The sequence below is a fragment of the Ambystoma mexicanum genome, chromosome 9, assembly GCF_040938575.1.
Source record: "Ambystoma mexicanum isolate Mex_15411 chromosome 9, UKY_AmexF1_1, whole genome shotgun sequence".
In the NCBI taxonomy this organism is placed as follows: Eukaryota; Metazoa; Chordata; class Amphibia; order Caudata; family Ambystomatidae; genus Ambystoma; species Ambystoma mexicanum.
In genome coordinates, this window is record NC_090931.1 from 1,304,000,456 (window position 1) to 1,304,021,829 (window position 21,374).

At 44.0% G+C, this 21,374-nt stretch overlaps 1 protein-coding gene across 1 annotated transcript in view; it reads right to left on the reverse strand.

Moving 5' to 3' along the window:
- LOC138489800 (CD63 antigen-like) overlaps positions 1 to 21,374 on the reverse strand; it is an 87,363-nt gene that overhangs the window by 58,832 nt on the left and 7,157 nt on the right. Inside the window, exon 2 of the mRNA XM_069617392.1 lies at positions 757 to 945. Within this exon, the coding sequence (XP_069473493.1) occupies positions 757 to 945 (189 nt within the window). The remainder of the gene's footprint in view (positions 1 to 756; positions 946 to 21,374) is intronic.

Consider the following 21,374-nt stretch of genomic DNA (forward strand, 5'->3'; position numbering starts at 1 on the left):
CGTTAAGTGTTTAATGTAATGCTTGGGTTTTCTGGGGAGATCTTTGTTTTGTAATCCACATTAAGTCTATGAAAGTACTACTACTACTACTACTACTACTGGAGACTTATTAGCGACTTACCTGTACCAGTAGTTCACCATTACTGGAGATCTTTGCAGCCGCCCTCCCATGGGAGGAGTCCATAACCTGCAATTACGCCTCTGGGTGTAGAACCTAGGTGAGTGGCACGAATTTCCCTTTAAGAGGTCATACTTAACCAGCCTACCTCTTAACAAATGAGTACGTTTGTTATCAGGTATGGGTATACAAAAAATAAATCCTTTAGTGTGGATTTTAAAGTTAAAGGAGTGCCCAGCCTGGGCGGTGGTAATACCCATAACATGTTAATTTACAAAAGACACCAATACTGGAGAACTACTCCTACAAAGAAGTAACTTATTCTCAAGTCCGCTTGAAAATGGTCCTCTCAAGAACAGGGTTCATGGAAGAATTGGATAGTGTAGACTTGGTATTATTTAATGAAAAATACAAGGACACCGATCATACGTTCTGCAATATGCATCAGTTGGAGACTCCCACATGGGGCAAGCCTGCACTTCTCAAGTTTAGATTGTGCGGTCAGGCTAAGTCAGCCCTTCCTTCTTCAGCCATAGATACATTGAGTATTAACAGCACTGGTTAGGACAGCGTGAGGAATCTGGAATGAATCAATATATAGAAACACATTGTAAACTGCAAAAAAGGTTGGAAATTACCACTTTGATCATGCCATGGTTGTCCCTGAAGACGGCTATGGCTCCAACAGTGGACATGAGGAAGATCAGGATGCCGATCCCAGTCAGGAGCATTGGGGAGCCAGACCACCCTTCCGTCAGGACCACGTTAACGGCATAGATTCTCATTTGACTGAGCACTCCCAAGCACATCAGGGCAATGCCGGTGGCCTAGAGGGCAAGATAAAATGTGAACGTTAAAAAACAAAGTGTACACGCCATTTTGTGGTTGGAAATACAATATTTGTAAAAACAGCGAAAAGAAAAAAATAAGCACGATATATGGGTTTTCACACAAATGGAGTACTTGTGCGTGGGGACATAAACACACAAACACGTGAGGCCAAACACTGTCCATTTGTTTGACTGTCAAATCACTGGACCAATAATACGAATATTAAGTAAAAAAAAATCTAACATTGCTCCAACACATTTTCCTAGAGCAATTAAATCGGCCTGGGCATCCAAATTCGTACTTGTTCTTAGCGAACAAGCACTTGTGTTCACCTTCACTTATGCCAGAAGACGATGCACTGCTCTGGAAGGAATTCCACTGTCCACAGGTAGGCAACAAAGCACTGGAGGGACTCTTAACCCTGGCACCAGCACACAGCTTCTTCAGCTGCTCAGTAGTCCATGTGTAGTACTGAAGAGAAGTATTTTCTCAAAACTGCTCGTTTTTCTCCTGTGTTGGAAGTAGACAGGAGGAGCACGGACGTAATTTGGGGCAGCCCTTGCCATCATCATCACGCTACTTTTCAACACCTGCGATTTAATGACCTAATGAAAAGCAACAACTCCTTCACTTCTAGCAAATTTTAGTTGTGTTGAATTCCTGCGAGTAAGGTATGTTTTAGCAACATGCTGTAGTCGTCATTTCTAAAATCAATGTTTATTTTAAAAATGTATTGCGAATCTGGTTGTTCATGCTCAACCTTACACAAGTTAACAAAGAAGAAAACATTTCATATACATATATAGAAACATAATTCATAACATTTCAATGTTTAAAACAAGAAAAAAGTGAAAGAATAATAAAAGAATCACTTATTCCAATAGCTACATAACATTGTGATCATCACAAAATATACTCAAGGAAGAATGGAAAAGGCAACAAATACATATTACAACCTTAGCTTGACTTAACCTCCCTCATGCAAGATTTTAATGTGACAACAAAACAAAATTATGAATGAATCACCCCAGCCATAGAGTCCTCATAATTCCTAGAGCGGGGCAATTCAGAATGATGAGATCTCGATTTTGTAACCCGTTAGGAGTTTTACATAATACACAGCCATTACCCATTTCCCTATTCAAAGTATAAACTTGGCAGATCTTGCCTGTAGGGAGTAGGTTCAGCCTGTATGTAAGGAAGTCACTAGCCCAATAAGCAACTGGAAACATTTTGCAGGATTTCGAAATAGTTTCTCCGGGGCTTGTCGAATGGCGAGAAGTTAATATAAAGTTTAAACAGTATCATTTTAGTGATTGTAGTTATCCAATCACTTCTCAGCAAGATCTTCCTTTGGATACTGTATCAGATCGTATTTAGCTTAAAGCTGTCAACTAGTGATCAGCTCCTTCCCTAAAAATCAATCAACACACTCTGGGTCAAAGAATACAGAATACTCACCAGATCCTCATATAGAGAACCCTTCAAAAGGAATCAACAATCTCAAGGATTATCCAATCCAATAAACAGCTCAATGAGGCATGTCCCAGCTCGTATCTCAGGGAAGCCATAGCTACACAGTCAGGTAAACCCAGTGTGCGCTTCCATACCCGGGAAATTTTATTATAACAGTCATCACAGTTTGTAGTTCACCTCTGTGCCATATAGCAAACCTAGGACAACCTTTGTTTTAGAATATGTTTGCAGCAGCCAATAGAAAATCTACAGTAGAGGATTCTAATCTCATCTGCATGGCTGCTTGAGCAGCTTTCATCAGACGGGTCATATGAACTCCCATACTGACAGCTGCATCCATTTTAAAACCTAAATAGGTTAAGGATTGAGGAGAGATCAGCCACTGTTCTCCCACACACCAGATGTACCCAATTTAACAGGGGATCTGGAAAGAAGAAAAAGAAAATTACCCAAATCTGACAAATAAAGGTTGAATAGGCACGGAGCTAATAGCAGCCCTGATGGAGGCTTCTTTTTGCGCGAAAGACCTTAGGTCAGAGCACCCGGTCCGTTGAACCGTACCTGTTAAAACATTTTCATGGAGATAGTCCACAAGGGACTCTGGTATCTGCCAATCCCTTAGGTTACACCGTAACAGATTGCAATTAACGTGGTCATTTTCCTGACCGAAGGGATTCTTCCCTTAACCAGCCCACAACAAGACCATTTAGCTCTGTACCCAGCACCTTTCTGAAGCCAGTCTGGGACTTGCGGCTAGACTGAGCGACCCAGTCCACACAGGACCAATGCTGCAAGGATCTTGCTGCTCTCACTAGCGAGAAGGGATCATCCGATCTCAGTAACAGCAATATGCCAGGAAGTTGGCAACCCCCTTGTCTTCACTACCGAGCTAAACAGAATAAACAAATCTTAGACCACATTCTTGTGTTGAGCCATTTGGACCAGCAGCCCTAGAATTAGAGGATTTCCTGAACAAAGAATCAATAAGTTCCAATTATTGTCAATTCCCACAATATTTCTTTCATAAGACAAGGAATTTCTTGATCTGGTTTCCGATATACATTCTAAAGTGGCTCCCCCACTCACACTCAGCAATAGGGTTGCTTTGCTGGGTACCTTACGATATATTTTTTATTTGTATCGTGCCCATGCACAACTTTTTCAGATCGTGACAATACAAGGGAGGGGAACAAGAGAGGAAAAAAAAAATCTTACTAGCCCCAGTGACATTGAGAATGTGCAAGTGTGAAGGAGAGGGAGGGGGGGAAAAGTGCAAGGGGCAGGGGAGGAGTGGAAAGTGCTGAACGCATGATAGAACAATGACAGAAGTGCAGCCAGCAGGTGGTAAGTACAAGAGTTAAGGTATACACAGCAGGTGTCTAATAAGTGCAGGAAGGGGACTTTAGGGTAGCAGATACAGACCCAAGTGCAAGGGTTGCCAGGAGGCAGTGCAGGTGTGTGGCTGGGTGGGCAGGGATCTGGGCCCAAAAACAGAGGGTAACCAGGCGGTGCCAGGGCAGACAGATCAGCAGGGGCGATGAAGAGCGAAGGCAGAAACAAAGAGGAAGGTCTTGTGGGGCCTTCCGGAACTGAAGATGGTTCTCCAAGTTTCAGAGAGGCAGGGTGCCCGTTCCAGAGGGAAGCCCTAGTCGCGGAAAGATCTACCACCAACTCGATGCTTGGAGAAGCGACTGACCCTGAGGAAGTTGGAGTGAAAAGCTCGAGTAGGAAGGTAGTTACGGAGGGAGAGTTGAAGGTATTGTGGACCCAGGCCGCAGAAAGCCTTGTGAACAATGCAAAGGGTCTTGAATTTAATCCTTGCAGCTACCGGGAGCCAATGAAGAGATACGATCCCAGGGCTTAAGGCCCAGGACAAGCCTCAGTCCTGTTCTAGATGAGCTGCAGAGGGCGGAGAGTGGTTGTAGGCAGTTTTAAAAAGAGGCTGTTGCAATAGTCCAGCCTAGAGAGAACCAGAGCTATGGAGAAAGTGAGCTTCTGGTGGAAGGAGAGGAAAGGAAGAATGCCTCTGAGGAGGTGCAGTTCATAGTGATTTTTTAGAGACAGATGTGAGGAGTAAAGGAAACGTGGAGTCGAAGATGACCCGGAGGCTCTTAGCCTCGCAAGTGGGAGCAGGCAGGGAGAGGGCCAAGGGAGGCCGCTAGAGTGACAGGAAAGGAGGGTGCAGGTGTGACGATGAGGAGGATGTCTTTTTTACTGGCGTTAAGGCAGAGGTCTTTGCCCCACCATTGCTGGATTGCAGATAGAGATGAGAGAGGGAGAAGAGGTTGCAGAGGGGAGCCTACAAACAAGTTGGGTGTCATCTGCATAGCACTGCAAGTTTGAGCAGAGAGTAGCAATTTAGTAGTGCCAGGTATTGGTTGAAAAGCCAGGGAGAGAGGTTAGACCCCTGGGGAACACCACAGGTAGAAAGCGAGAGAGGAAAGGAAGGACCCAAAATAGGACCTGGGAGGGTCAGTCAAAGAGGAAGGTCAACCAGGCCAGGGCCTGATCAGTGATACCCAGGTTATCGCGGGGGCGGTTGAGCACGATGACATGGTTGACCGTGTCAAAGGCAGAAGAAAGGTTGAGGAGGATGAGGACAGATGGGGTATTAGATTCAAGTTTGGAGAGCAGGTCTTCACGGATGTTCAGGAGAGCATTTTCCGTGCTTCTGGCAGCTCTGAAGCCAGACTGATGGTCATGGAGCCAACTAACAATTGTTGTGGAGATTAAGCTGGGAGATGGCCGGCTTCTCAAGGAGTTTGCCCAGGAAAGGAGTGATAGCGATCGGAAGATATCTAGCCAGGCAGGAGGGGTAGGCTGTAGGTTTCTTGAGTAGAGGGTGCACAAGAGAGTGCTTCAAACCTTGGGTTTTATTCATAACATTAATCAGGTGCCAGACATTTCTGGAAATATTTCTGGTTAAAATAAAGCATTTTGGAATCCTTGTTATCTTTTAGTGTATAACCAGTTTTTAAATGTTTCAGATGTTTAAATTTAGCCAAATACATCTACCCACCATAGCCACATTTCGTTAAAGCCTGTATCTCACTTCTTAGCTCTGAATTATTGTATGAATAGAGTGCGGTAACAGAAAATTCATCTTTCTTATTACCTTGGGGTATTTGCTTAAAATCATCAAGGAAAGCCTGAAAAAGGCAACGAGTAATAAAGGAAACATTTTGCACCAAGGCGAGTTATTTATAAACTTTAGTATTTGGCAATTATATCTACTGGCATTTCCAATATATCTTGAGATTCTATTACCACTCTGATTCATTATCATATTAGCCAGGGCCTTGATATGATAACGGCTCTGTAGATCATTCGTAATATAACCAGGGAATGGTCATTCAAATCTGTATAGTCAACCCTCATTTCCACACAAAAGTCAAACAGGGCCGGGGTAAATGCAGCATAATACAGATAAGCGGATTTCTGACCAGTTCTCCAGGTCGGTCTTGGGGGGGATGGAGGGGGTGGGACAACCCCATAGTCGAACTATGTTTTCTCATCACCAAGAACTCTAGAGTTAGATGCATACATTTCCCAAGTGTTATGCAATTCCGGAAAGCAATCTGCATTTAGGTCACCAACCACCATGAGGTTGCTGCCAGTTTGTTCACACATTTCACATCCCTCTCCGAATGTGTACTACATGGGTCAACTAGCAACAAGAACTTTGTGAAGCGAATCCTTTCATCGTCACCTTGATTGCCAAGAAGCCAAAAGTGGTGTCTGAGATTACCTCAGAAAGAATGTAGTTTTGCACCATTACTACAAGGCCTCCAGAGGATCTTCCCACTGTGTTGTTCGTTGCAATTTGTTGACATACAAAGAAACCATCTACTATTAAGGGAAACCATACATCTTGTAAAAGAAATTTTAAAAAATGTTATGAAGCTCAAAAATGTTCTGCCCATCTGCTTTTCCCTGTTGAAACCACGTGTATTCCAAAATAAGATCTCCAAATTAAAATCAACTAATTAATAAAGCCATGTTCCACTTTCTAGTAACTTCCTAAAGGAGCACACAAGTGGCTCCAGTAACCAGAGCCAGCCTTGGTGATCGTGCTTTGATTTTGCCATTATTGGGTGAATAGATGCCACCCTTCTCATTCGTCAAACAAGTTATTTACACTGGCTGGTGGGACCCCAAACAAAATGGGTTTGAACTAGGTGGCTCCTTTTGGGCAGTCCCAATAGTCTCCCAAACGGTCTCTGAGACCATATCCCATGGCCCTCAGTGAATCATCTGCACAGCTATGTTCAATTTAAAGTCCAATAGTACGTAGTCTGTTCGCTCGTCATCCGGAAAGTAGAGCCACTCAATGTCTTGTGTCTAGTAGCCGTAGGTATTTCTTGTAGAAGTTGGATTACATTTGATCTGTTTAGTAATACACCATTCTGGCTACTTTCAAATCTTTTCAACAAGAACCTTGTCAAATGCACTAAAGGTCCAGTACTTCATTTCCACTGTCGAGATGTTGCAAATGCGCCAATGCATATGGCATAAGAACCACTACTTTTTTCATAAGGTGAACACAGTCATATGTACCCATTTCTGATCTTGGACGGAGCCCCTTTGCTTCATATTACCACCATTAGACTTGTGCTCCTCACCTCAATTAATGCGAATGAAAGTATCACATTCCCTCCTGGATAGAAGGGCACCTTGGTCTCCAGACAAAACAGTTCTCATTCTCCGAAGTTAAACTCCTGTGCATACTAAAACTGCTCCAACATTCCTTCCCATTGCCTACGATGCTGATGTTACATTGAGAGCCCATATCCTTTTTGCACGGTTCTTCAATGATCACGAGAGGAATGATGGGCTCAGATTCTTTACTCCTGGGCAACTTAGCCGTTAGCAACTTGCCCCACACACCTTGGGCTCCTCCATTTTCACATTGCAGACCCACAGTGCTGTGATCCCAATAATGCCTTACCAAGCCCCGGATTAAGTTTTGGTCTCGCCACCGGTTTCACTAGGTCTGAAATATAGGGTTCCCCCTTCTTTGGCAATGATCCATAACAACGCCGGCCCTCAAATTTTCCCTCCATTAAGGACCGACAGGGCAGAACATGATCGGATCTATTCTTCTTTAATATTCCTCTGGGGAATAGATTCAGCAGAGGATATTAATGTTGATTCCTTTACCAATCATACACGGCAGTTCTACTTCCGGTCGCCATAATAGATTTGTCCGAGTCCAGCCGTTTCGACTGTATTTGCTTTGGCACCTTGTCGATTTCCCAAGTTGAACCGCTGTCACTCTACTTCCAAGACTTATAAGCTGGACTATTTTATCTGATGTATCATCTCTAGGCACATTTTCACATCACTTAATCTGTAGTGTGTGTGTGTGTGTGTGTGTGTGTGTGTGTGTATATAATTCCTGATGAATATTGTCCTCTGAAGTAGAAAATGAACTCTGCACCATACTTATTGCTGATATTTCGTAATGTGTGATGCATAGAGTGCTGTGGCAATACAGGGATTTGCTTAGCAACATGATTTGAATGATTCATTAAAAAAAGAAAACTGGTCTTCATCACCAACAAGTATGGCTGGTTCAGTTACCGCCATCTCTTCTCCAGGCAGACGTTGAACCATATAATCCTATGGAGACAGTTGTAACAGACTATGATCACTGATAAAGATGGAGCTAGTTGTCTTATAAATTTCCAACATTTCTTAAGATCACCTAGTGCCTAAGATCTGTTCGCGTGATTGAGCCCAACTTCCGAAAATATTTTATCTTCCTCAATTTTTGTCCCCCGGCAATTTTTTCAATAATTCAGTTTTAGTATTAGGCCCGCTAATGGCTGCCTTCTTAGTACCTTCATTAAATATTTCAGCAGGAGCAACCTCCACATTACTGGCCAGTCGATCTTTTGCTGGATTGGTTGATGGCATTCAGTTCCCACTCATTATTCACCATATACCCCGACCATCCAGCCAAGCCTCCCCCTGGTGTAGTAGGATGCATGCTACACAGACTCACTCTTAGATTCAGAATTTGTGCAGATCGGCCGGGTTTCTCCTTCACCCGGCACAGGCAAAACTATTGATGTCAGTAATCGTGGTTGACACAGAATTACACATAGAGCAGCCTCACATCGACCATCGCCAAAATCGAGGGGGCTTTTTAAATTGCCAGATCCAGTCCCGCTCCGAAAACTCCCCAGTAACATTCTTCAGTAATCGTGTTCCCGCTGTCTTGGTGATGGTTTAAAATAGGGAGGCCTGCTATGTACGTTACAGATCATGGAACTGTACTTCCTGGGATGTCACAGGAGACCAAGTTTTTGCGTGCCATTTCTGCTGCCCGTATGATTTAGGTGCCACTTTACATAAAAAGATTCGAGCCAGTAAGTGCAAAGCTCATTGAAGGTAATACCACCAGTCAGGGCATTGTGATTTACAGCAAGTAGATAACAGAGTCCACTGCTTTCTGGTGTGTAGGAATTACCAGGGTGAAAGCATTCATTCACCCTGAAGCCACTACTTTAAATAAGGTAGCTATGAACTGTCGTACAGACAATACTTGCTTTAGGTAGACCTGCCTGCAGTGAATGCATGCACAATACTACCTCAGGCCAGTGCTCAATTTGTAGACCAGTGCTCAATTTGTAAAGTACCAGGGCCCACATATTTTCTAGCACTCTGAAAGAAAGGCATGGTATCAAACAAAGACAGACACAAGTGATCACAGTTCAAGGGTGTTTATTTAACTTCAAATTGGTTTGGTTGAATGCCTATCTAAACCTGAAGCTAAGGATGGAGCAAGCTACGACGGTTCATACTCATTTTTTCGAATTCAAAAAATGGCGAAAGTTATTTTTTCGAAAAAATACTTTTTTTTTATTCGAAATGGGGGGGGTTCCCCACCCAAGCCCCCTTTTTTAGTTTTGTTTTACCCATTTATTTTTATTCCCGGACCCCAAAATAAATATATAATTAAAAAAAATATATATATATATATATATATATATATATATATATATATATATATATATATATATATATATATATATAAAAAAAGGAATTTGCCTTTTTTTTCCCCCCGAAAAAAATTGTCTTGACTTTTTTTTTGTTTTTTTTTTTTAGAAAAAAAATGACAGACCACCAGCTACGACCACATAATTACACAGTCCTAGTCCAGTCCATCAAATAAAAGTGACTATACTAACTCTAGATACACAAGGGTGTGGGACAATGGTGCATACAAAAAGAAAAAGGGTTATAGAAATAATATGCCAGGACGGTTGAGTAGTTGACTTCCATTTCCCCAAGTCTTCAGCATGGGGGTAGGCAGCACATATCGAGCTTCGCACAGACTCTGGCTTCTCAGCCACAAGGCTGCAGTTCAAATCACAGGCATCAGGGCCTTCTGCCAAAGCCTCTTACTGCAGAGGGTCTGCGGTAACAAAGTCTCCAAAGTTGCATTCCTATCAGGAATTTACATACACAAGTTCTTGCTTTCAATGTTCTTCGCGAGTCTCCCTCTTCAGGCAGAGTCGGCCTTTTATCACAATGTTCACACTTGGTCTTCCTTGTTCAGGCTCGGACCACAGATCTGCCTCGTTCGGGGTCCGATCCTCTTGATATCTCAATGTTCACATTTGGTCTCCCCCATTCGGGCTTGGACTATGGACCTCCTCCATTCGGGTTCAGGTCCCCTTTTTACCAAAATCAGATGTGCACTAGGTTTTGCTTAAACCGTCGCAGGATTACTTCGATTTTACTTCACATGATTGTTTTCATCAATCTTCCACTTTCATGTCTCTTCGCGTGATACCTTCGATTGAGCACACTCACGGTGCCGGACGACTGTCAACGGTATTGTATCTTGCCAAAATGTAAACATTCATTAGCAGTTTAGCTTTACTCAAGTCTTTCATAAGACGTTTTCAACAATGTTCATTATACACTGTTGCTGCTTGCCACCTTGACTTCAACAGACCAGTCTGGCATCGGTCTCCCCAACTCACAGGCTGTGTTGATCTCTCTAGCGCTTTTGTTCTTGGAGCCAAGGGCGAGACCACAGCAGCTGCTGCTCCTCCTCCTCCCAGCCCTGGTTAGTTACGTGGGAGGGCCCTCGGTATCTCTGACACAAAATGCAAGATTATTCAGTCTGGTTTCCTGGCCTTACTTTCAAGAAACCTTCAAGGCAGAAAGTGTAACAGCGTCTTGGCGAAAAGGTCAAGGGTATTTACCTTCTTATGAACCCTTATGGGTTTGCTGTCTTTCTCCCTTCGTTCAGCTGCCGACTCGAAACTGTTCTCACTCAGTGTGCTCTCGTGCTCCACCTTTCATCTGTGTGGGGAATTTTAATGGACGTCAAGTATGAGTTATTGACAGTAATTGCCTGACTTAGCCTGACCATACTAGTGGGACAGGTCAGGTACACTACTCGGGTGCAAGTCTGTTTTCTCCCAGAGCGGGCTGTCCGTCTGAAAGTGCTGGAGAAGGGAAAGGTGGCGGGGGTAAGGTTTCCACATATCCTACCTCGTAGGATGGGGTAAAGGTGTTACAGGGAAGAGAGGGATGCCACGTCTTGCCATCCAGTGTCCCACTCCCCGAAGACCCCTCACCCAGGTGATCCTCCTGCACTGGTCCACCCCCAGAGTCTGGATCCAAAGGCGATGGCCATGCCCTGACCACCTGAGGGGACTAGCGGGTGAGACACCTTCAGGTTCCTCATGTCACATAGCGGGTGGTCATATCCCCACCACTGCTGCCACCACCCATAGCTGCTCTCCACAGTATCAACATATTTGGGGTTACACTACAGCTCGCACCTGCTCATTGCGGTTGATGGATGCCCCATCATCATGTCATAATTAAAGTGAGTCTGAGACAATATGTTCTGGGGCTCAAAATTAATTACTGGGGCAGAGCCCTGGCAAACGCCCCCACAAATTAAGCACTGCCTCAGACACATTGTAGAGCAACAAAGTGTAGGGGATGACACAGGATCGAAGAACTATAATTTGGAGAAATAATTGTATGGATTGTTTTACTAAAAAGCGAGGGAAAAAGGCCAAAAATAGCTTCATTTAAAGTAAAAGGGAGAGCTTCTTCAGTCTAGGACCGCTGCTTAGGAGACAGCAACATTCTGAAGAACATTAAGCTTTTGGAGACATTTTTGGGCCAAACAAATTGAAACATAGGGACATTTCGCACCAATTATTGCTCTGCAAACAGGGGGAGTGATGTTTCTCAAACACAGGGGAGAAGCAACTGCTTTAAATGACTGGGGGATATGGCTAGAGTGAGATCAAGCAGGGCCAAGAGTCTTGTGCTAGCACAGGCTTCAGTTACTGGACATCAATATCTGTGTGTATGCAGCGCCATACAACAACAAAACAAAAAGTGCAGATTTGGCATTACTCGTCAATTCTGAATTTCTGGTGCATTGGTTCAGAGACTTGGTGAAAGATTGTGTGCCTCAGCAAGAGGTTGACTACAGATCTCCTGAGATACATCACGCAACGATCCTCCAAGCTCCTTCTTTGCAGATTAGGAAACACCATTTGCTCTCAAGATCTTGGACTACTTCTGTAGACTGGAGCAACTTTAAGCTAGCTTAGGTTTTCTCATTAGCAGGTTTATTTACCCATTTAATATTCAGTGTCATATTGGGTTGGTGGCAGTAAGGGACATTTTTGGTGTTGCAGACGGATAGCAGTACATGGTTACCCACCACCACACCATGATAATTATTACATCAACCTCAGAAAGGGGAAGGGTTGAGTGGGCTGCCGGGATACCTGAAGTGGTTGCTTTCGTTCACCGAGTCCCATACTCTTCAGTGCCTCGAGAATAAAACCCTTATTTTATTTATCTATCTATCTGGCATATGCGCCTATACCGCCACTTCACAGTACTACAAACATTTCAGAACAATGACTCCAGAGGATCAAGGATATGGGATAGTATAAAACAGTCACATGGAGGGACTAGAGCATAGCCACCGTTAGGTGGTTGCAGGGGTGTTGATCACAAAGTAGGCTGAGCTCTGCACCTCATCACTCGAGATCTCAGAATGGGGAAATAACAAGGTTGTTTTTTCGGTCACAGTCTCCAAGTCTTCGCTCCACCTATTGGACCCGTCTAAGGCCATTTAATACGGATCTAGACTCTGCGCTCTTCCTCATTTTGGTTATTGAAGGCTGCGTGGCAGTTGCCATGGTCACACTGGTCCTTAAGCAAACTTTGAGGAGCTCAGCGCTACGCTACACCACCGCACCGCTTCATTATCTACACTTACGTCATATCTAAGGAACGGTGTTGTCCCAGAGCATAAATACCGGAAGCAGATACTACGGCGCTGCTTCTGATCTTGTACTTGGACCTTTGAAGCTTCACATGGTTTTGTCTCGTCACGCCTCCTGGTTGTTGTAGATCTTTGGATTTACTTGTTGCCGACCCAGCAGGTCGCTCATGGACTTGGTAGTCTTTCTGCTTTCAGACCCCGGCACATTAACTGGTATTCCATTTGATCTACGATTTTGTAGTCTTTGCTCGCACAGTTACTGACCGCATACTGTTTATTGGTATACCTTATTACTTTCCTATTTGGACCTTGTTTTTGCCCACATTGCTACTGACTTCAGCCCGTTTACCATCTTCCCTTTTTTGGCTGAATCTGATCACTGATAGCCCAAACTTGTCCCGAACCCCTTTCGACTGCTTCTTCCCTCCTGGACTTGCTCTTATTCTGTCCCCCATCATCCAGAGTGCATGGCACTAGGACTTGGATGCTGTGCAGTAGAATTCAGTGCCGCAACCCGACACTAGTGCGACCCTCATTCCGCACGGGTTATACCCATACTAACATTCTTGCCCTCCTTGTATACGTTTCCCTGGAGTCGTCATAATCCGGACACGCATTCATCCTGGCTATTCCCCCGTTACATCCACGGTAAGGCCCGCTCCCTATTCTCGGTAGGAAGAGGAAGGTTTGGGTATATCATTGTCCAGTCTCCTAGAATTGGTTTCTTTCCCTTACAGGGGCCATACACTAGACAGGGAGTTTCCTAATCTCACCTCCAAGGCTGGTGGATCTGGGCATTCAGGTTAGTTAGCACCTTGTATTCCTTGTTCTTGACTGTTGATATAGGAACATGTTCGGATTCCATTCCCTTTGTTGTTTCAGCCTGGTGTCCTTCAGGAGTTTACTACGTACTCGCCTTCCAAGTAATCTGTCCCTTACACTTATGGGCAGTGGGGTGCATCATTGGGAAGGACTTAATTTGAGGGGGAAAAGCAGAGCAGATCCGATATTCAGGGTGAAGTCTTTGTTACTGAATCTGGAGGGTCTTCAGAGTGAGTATCCTTTACATATGGTTATCTGATCTGTGATCATTTCAAGTGTTCTTTTTCCTTGAGTGCTCAAGGAAAGTGTCAGTAACATCCGAACAGTGTCAGGATGGTTTGCCACAATGGGTGGGAACAATGACCAAACCAAAAAAGTGTCCATGACTAAAGGTGAGGGTCAGAGCCAATCAGATGTATTCAAGGGTTCAAAGAAATAGGGGATTTCCACCCTCATGCCAAAGACGATCATTCATAAATTGTTCAGTTCCAAAGTTCAAAACAAACAAGTCAGTGGCAACAAAGGTTACATTTGGAAGTGCTCCCAGTGTTCAAACAAAAGAATTCACAACAAACCCTTCTGTTGTCATGGAGGGCACCTCTCCTCTACCCAGTGCTCCAGAGTGTAGCAGGTTCCTTCTGTTCCTCTGGTCCGCTTTTTATCCCCCGGACATCCTCTGCAATAGACCCACGGCTCATTGGTAGACTGATGTTTTGGGGGCCTGCCATGTCTGTGGTCGGTGTCCAAGGATGGATGGTGAGGGGCCACACTTTCCTGGAAGCTTTGCTGGCCTCGATAAAGTTGGCCTGAGAAGCATGAACCTATTCTCATTCATGGCCTTCCTCCCACCCCCTTTAAATAAGTCATCTTTCCTTCACCTGGACTTTCCCTCTAGCTGCGAGTCAAGGGAGGCCATTTTTCCCCCCTTAGTCTCAACTAGAGTCCATATTCCTCGTTATCTTAATTCTCTGGCATATAGTTGCTCCTTCAGTCCTCAATGGTATCCCTCACTGATGGTATAATGCTTTTATTGCTTCTGAAACCAACCCGTCCCACCTCTGTAAACTACATGCATCGAATTGCAATTATGCTGGGGATCTGATTAACGCCATACAATTACAAGACGAGCAGGGAACAAAATCTCACCCCCAACAACATCTTATTCACAGAGAACTTTGATATTACATATGAGCCCCATGTGGTAAGAACCAATAACTCCACTTATTTACACTGGGCCTCACTAAGTTTGGCGATGCATGAAAGAGCGGCTGTAATTCAGGTACTGACACTTTTTGGCAGTACCGGACAGCCAGCCATTTTTTCCCGCGATGGCAAATTTAGTTCTACAAATTTACCACTAGCAGAGTTACCATGTGGAAAATCCACAGATTTCTATACTGGCCAGGTCAAGGGCTAGGGGCGTTGGGCGAGTATGGCAAAGGGATCACTTAATTGGTTTAGGGCAGGCAGGAGTGAGCTCTACCGCAAGCCCTTCCTGCAGAAAGTGTAAAGATTTTACCAGACTCCCAGCCTTTCTTTCTCCTCGGTTCTTTGGACACCATAACCAGCAAGGAGTGATGAAGGGCAACTTAATTTTTTACAATTACTGGGGCTTGATTTCTGGGATTCGCAACACAGGCAGAAGTAATGGTAGTGTTGCAAATACTCCACCTTGCTCCTCTTTGGCTTTGGAGCAGCTTTCTCAGTCAGAAGGAGGCTGCGGCTCAGCATGGCATCAGCATACCTCAGCTGAGTCCCTACATTAGTAATCAAGTCTGGGTTCATGATAGGACACAAACCCCCCCCCCCCAAAATCAACAAGATCTCGGGGCAAGGTCTACCTCAGAGCACAACTGGATTACACACAAAAGCAAAAGCCCCCTGGGAGTGGGTCTGGAAAGCACAGAGTGATGCAGCAACAGGCTCCTCTGGGAGAGGCAAGATAGGTGTGCCAAACCAGGGAATGGCTTAGCATTTCAAGGGTTTGGGAACATACCAAAGACTGGTGCAGAGCGTTTTAGCAGGGATGTACCATGCCCAAAACCCCGGGTGAGGGTGTAAGAACTATAAATGTCACAAATGATGTGGCTGGAAAGCTGGTGGAAAATCAATAGCACTGGAATTAAAGTTGTGTGAATCCAAACATGAAACAGATGTATATAATGTTTCAAATAAAAAAAAAAAATAAAAAAAAAAAAATCGAATGTTCTAGTTCGAAAAAAAAAAAGCCCTAGGATTGCATGCAAGAACTGCAAATCCTGTAGAAAAAGGGGCCCTGCGGCAATTGAGGTTAAACCATAAAAACACTCTTGCATACAACGAAAAAAGCATATGCCCAAGTGTCCTGGGCTGCACTACATGAGGTGATTGAAGGGGATATGGCGCGGTTTTGGAAGTTGGTCTCTCCTAGCGAGCTGGATGGCGACCTGTCCTTACAATGCTACATCTCGGGAGCCGCCTGGAGAAAACATTTCTCAAACCTCTATGCAGGGGAGGAAGGCAAGCTACACAGCATGGCGTGGAATAGGCATGTGTAAGCCCCTAGATGCATCCCTGGTTATAACAAGGAGGTGGAGGCATTGGGTTCTCAAGGGGAAAGCGGCACAGCCGGACCTCATCCCCCCTAGACTTCTATCGAGATGAAATGGCCATTTGGGTGCCAGTCCTGTGCAGGGTATTTAATGATGACATTGGTGCCAAGGAAGTATCATGAACCTGGCGCTAGGCCACAATAGTACCAATACAAGAAAGGGTCCAAAGACCAGCCCCAAAAATAACCACCCGATTTCCCTACTCGACTGTTGGGAAAATTACAAAAATGGGTGGATGACACAGGGCCTATTAGCAACGTCCAAGCCGGGCTCCGAACTGGCCGAGGCATGGTGGATCACTGTATTCTCTTTATTAATCCAGAAATACACAAAATGAAATTGTATGTCATCTTTCTGGACCTGAAAACGGCATTCGACTCTGTGCCAAGAGCACTATTATGGCAAATTCTGAAGAAGCGAAAAATCCCAATTGAGGTGCTCGATGCTATTAAAGTGCTACATGTGCACAACTAGGCCTCTGTGCGATATGGTCTGGGAGGGGACATGACAGACCGCTTTGACGTACTGAAGGAGCTGCGCCAGGGATGTGTCTTGGCCCCACCCATTTTCCCCATTATATATTCAGGAAATTGTGGATGCTTCAGAAGCAGGTGCCTTGGGTGCCCAAAAAAATTGGGTCAAAGAAATGGGCCACCCTATTTTATACCGATGACGCAGCCATTCTCGTCACTACTCCAGCCGGGCTGAAAGTGGCCTTTAACATCTTCTCTGCAAAATGTAGAGCTCGGACTTGAGCTTAACAGATCTGAACCGGGGTTGCCGACCGAGCCCTTTAAGACGAGGTAGCAATACTTTCATCTTCTGCTTCCCCATTCATCTCGATCAAACTAACTCAAAGTTGGCAAAGGTTCAACTGTTTTAATGTCAATTATCTAAAATAGAGAGTACAAAAGACATCAACGGACGTCTCGCAGCATGATCTCAAAGCAGGTTATATTAAAAAAAAATGTTTTAAGAAAATCACATTTATAGCAAAAACTTGTCATTGCTGACGTCATCATATGTGGCAAACTACAAAAACCTAGGAGGCAAATGTGATAGGCTTCGATGGAACATCTAGGTATACATTCCATGCTGGTCTAAGAGGGTGATAGGGTTTCTAATGTCAGGTGGGCCAACTAAGCCCTCCCTTCAAACAGGTCGTTATGAACGTCACTAAATACACAACGTCCCATTGGTTACACTAACTATAGGGCCCTTAACTATGCGGCCCCCTACAATTGGTTGGTACCCTCATCCCAGTTAGTACTTTTCCACCTACACCAGCAGCATGAAGGCTGGTCTTCCAAGTGTTGGTGGGCTGTCATAACCATAGCTTCCTACCAATTAGCAGATCATCCATCATCACCTCAGTGGTCTGCACGTCAATTAAGGCTTTCAATTTAGCCTTGGAAATGTTCCTTGCTCTGGAGAATATGAAGGAGTGAAGTCACGTTATGCCGCCTTGTGTAGGTGTGGTTCATCATGTTTGTCCATTTCCATCCCTCCACGTGACTGAAGACCAAACCAAAAAACACCTGAGCTTTGGTGTATTTAAAATACTATTATTGAATGAACCTCTGCCGTCTTCCTTGTTTTCGTGCATGTCTTCTGAACAGGAGTTCATTCTTTCACATGATTGTAACTACTGTCTGATCATTCCAGTCCAGATCAGCCTTGACTTCTTGGGTATGGTCCAGCCTCACCCTTCTGAGATTCACTCGTGTAATTAAATTGCTTTTCATCTGTACACGTGTAAAATAACTTGATATCTTCATCATTTCTGTAGCATAAGCCTCTCGAGCCCGAGATTTATCTTTGATACCTTCCTCATGCTTTATAGAATATCTACGTTTTCTTATCTCTGCATCTCTTCTACGTACATCAGTCTTACTTCCTGTGATGACACCAATCTGCTCTTTTGTTCATTTGTCTTGTTTCTTCTGGGATTTCATTCAAATGACCATCATACCGTTGTGTATGCTGGTATGGTTTTCTTAACGGGAACCTTGCTTCCAGGATTCTCCTTGGTATTGGTATATTCACTGGTACTGCATGTGATTCACATTCTGGTTCTCAACATATAGGCAACATGGGTGAGGTACTTGAGGGGGGGGGGGGGGTACTTGGCTCCTTCTCTACAGATCTAAGAGCAACGTTATGGTCTTTAAACTCCCCTTCTCCAAGCCTTGCCAGGTGAAAACTTAGGTAGATGGCCATACACTGGACCAAGCGGAACATTTTGACAACCTAGGGATTAGATTCAATGGGGTGGACAAACCAACTCCTTAAATCCAAGGTAAGCCTAACTAAGTATAGCACAGCCATTTACTCCTTTTTCAGGACATGGCAGTGGGGCAGTTTCCCCAGCTAAAGCATTATTTGATAAGCAAGCTGTGCCGGCTGCCCTCTATGGCGCAGAGATCTGGGGCTTTGCAAACACAAAACTGTTGGCCCCGGTTTATAGTCATTTTTTCGAACACAAAAATGTCGAAAAGTCATTTTTTTGAAAAAATAATATCGAAAAAAAAGTCGCAATATTATTTTTTTGACATTGTTGTCTTTGACATTTATTTTTCGAAATTATGACGGACCACCGTTGGCCCGCCCATTGAGAACATCTTCTTAAAGAAGTTGCTGCTCCTGACTAAGCATGCCTCAACTACATTGATACATCTGGAATTGCAAATACTGCCTCTGGATGACTTAGTTACCCTCAAGCCAGGCCTGAATTGAGTAAGATGTTGGTCATCCCCAAGCCTGGCCCTCTACAAAGATGCACAGAGTGATTTTTGGCAATTGGAAGGTGTAAAAAGCCAGCGCTCGGTCCATGTGAGAAAGATGCTGTGCGGGACAGGCCTTAGACACTTCGGAAAATCCCAATAAGTGTCGACCTTCTCTTAAGGCAGAGCTCAAGATGATCACCAAATGTAATGCCTTTGGGAGCCTGCAGTCCCAAAGGCAAGCCCTATAAAATGGCCCTGTAGTCCCTCTTGCCAAATTCACTAGGGAGTAGTAGACCCTTTCTGGGTAGCATACACCCACCTTATGAGCGTTCTTCATAGGTCTGCTTTAGAATGGGTCTAATGCAAACTGGCTGGTACACATGGGATTGGTCCGCTCAGAGTACTGCTCGTCGCCCACTCTGTAAACAAGCCGATGGGACCCCGACCCAATTGTTATGCCAGCCTATTACCTCTTTTACTTGGCATATGGTTGAGAAGTACGAGGGAATCAATGCAGTTCCTCATTAATACGATGGAGTGGAAAGTGGCATTTGCCTCTGCCAGGTATCGATTTACCTCAACCACAGGCTATCCTCGAGGCTGCAAGCTGTGCCCGGCCCCTGTAGTTCAATTAACTGCACCTTTCTCTCCTCACAAGGACCAAGTACAATTTTAAAGATGCTGGATTAATTTACTTTTTCACAAGTGTGGCTTTATCCACCTTGGAATGATGCTCTGTGGTCTTATTGTATTTCTTTTTTTAGGCTAATTGAATGTGATTTGATCAATTGTGATTGTGTGCAGTGCTAAAGGACAAATCAGAATAAAGCTTTGAAAATGATATGCACGTATGCCCATTAAATATAGCCATAAATACCTAATCTATATCTATTGAAAGATAACGGTTGTGACAAATCTAGAGAATTAGTCCTGTTGGGGATTATATCCAACATCCTCAATGCTCACACCAAATACAAGCTTCAGTAGTCTTGATGAAGTACACAATACAACACACACACACACACACACACACACACACACACACACACACACACACACTTTCCCCTGCATAGGCCCATAAATGCCATAGTAACCATGCCTAGATAGGCCTGATCACCGAGAGGCAAGTAAGCCATAGTGCACAGACGTTGCATCAGAGTATAATCACATATTCTTGTATAGAAACATCAAACATTAGCCACAGAATCAGTAGAGGCACTTTTAACAATTGCAACTGACAAATTAACTTTTACTCTAATCGAATAGGCCTTAACACATTCAACCATGGCTAAAGCTTAAACGCCTCTTCCAGTTAATAGAAAAGGTCAGCCCAATCCTTGCATAAAAGTGCACACATACCAAGCTGCAACTTCCCACAGCAAGACTTTATGCTGCGCAGTGATTGGTTAAAGCAAGGGGGCAAATGCATTCCCAGCCCTGAATTGCTTTAGTGAGGTCATGAAAACGCAACAAAGATACATCTAAAAGACAAACACTGCACACAGACTGGTCAAAATTAGCTTAGTTGAGTTCCCAGGCCTGTGTTTAAAGGACGTGTTTAAAGGACATAGCCTACGTTCCTAGTCAGTGCATTGTGCATTAAAGCGTATCAAAATGAAGGTCATAAGCTGGCAGGAATAGAACACAGGGTAGTGAGAGCCTGCAGGCAAGACAGAATGATCAAGGAGCAACACAGAACCCAGATTGAAAAAACCTCTCCGAAAGAGATTCAATTGCTAAGGTTGGAATCATACAAAAGACCATCACGCATAGAATAGAATTAATCAGGTACCGTTCACTGTCATGGAAACGTATGAACAACCCTCACAGCACATATACAATAGTAGTGAAGAGTATGTTTATTATATTACAGGAGATGTAAGAGAATGACGTTTGTAAGCATCTAAGCCCCCAGCTCAAAGTCAGAAGCAGGGCAAATAGAATCATGACAAAGGAAGGGAGAAACAAGTAATGTTTCCCATGAAGAGTAGGAATATTGAACTGGCGATGAACAGTTCATAATGGTGGGAACGGTAAGAAGGTGCCAACTGATGAGGTCTTTGGGAAGAGGAAGCAATGTTATCATTTTGTTGTTACACGGTCACATCTCACACAGGGAATTGGTTGAATTTTGTCAAATCATTCACTCCATGAATACTCGTCTTGGAACACCCAATCATCTATTAAGCCTAGAGGTTACAAATTATAAAACGTAGCATCCAATCAGCACCATAGGAAAGGAGATGATCTCAATGCTAATTGATAAAATTATACCTTGCTTTGGACACGAGGATAGAATAGGCCAATAGAGCTAGGTATTGTATGGAGTCACCTATAGTGCAAATGATGATGTCCAATCAGAGGCCGGGAAAGTGTGACTAATCAGTAACATTTGTGTTTGCTATAAAATCATCTATTTTCTGTCCCCATGGTCAAAGTCTTTTCGATAATTTTCCCAGGGTAGGCTGTGTTTTTTTCCTCACATCTTGTGCATTATTACTTGGGCTCTTGGGATTGATTTTTAT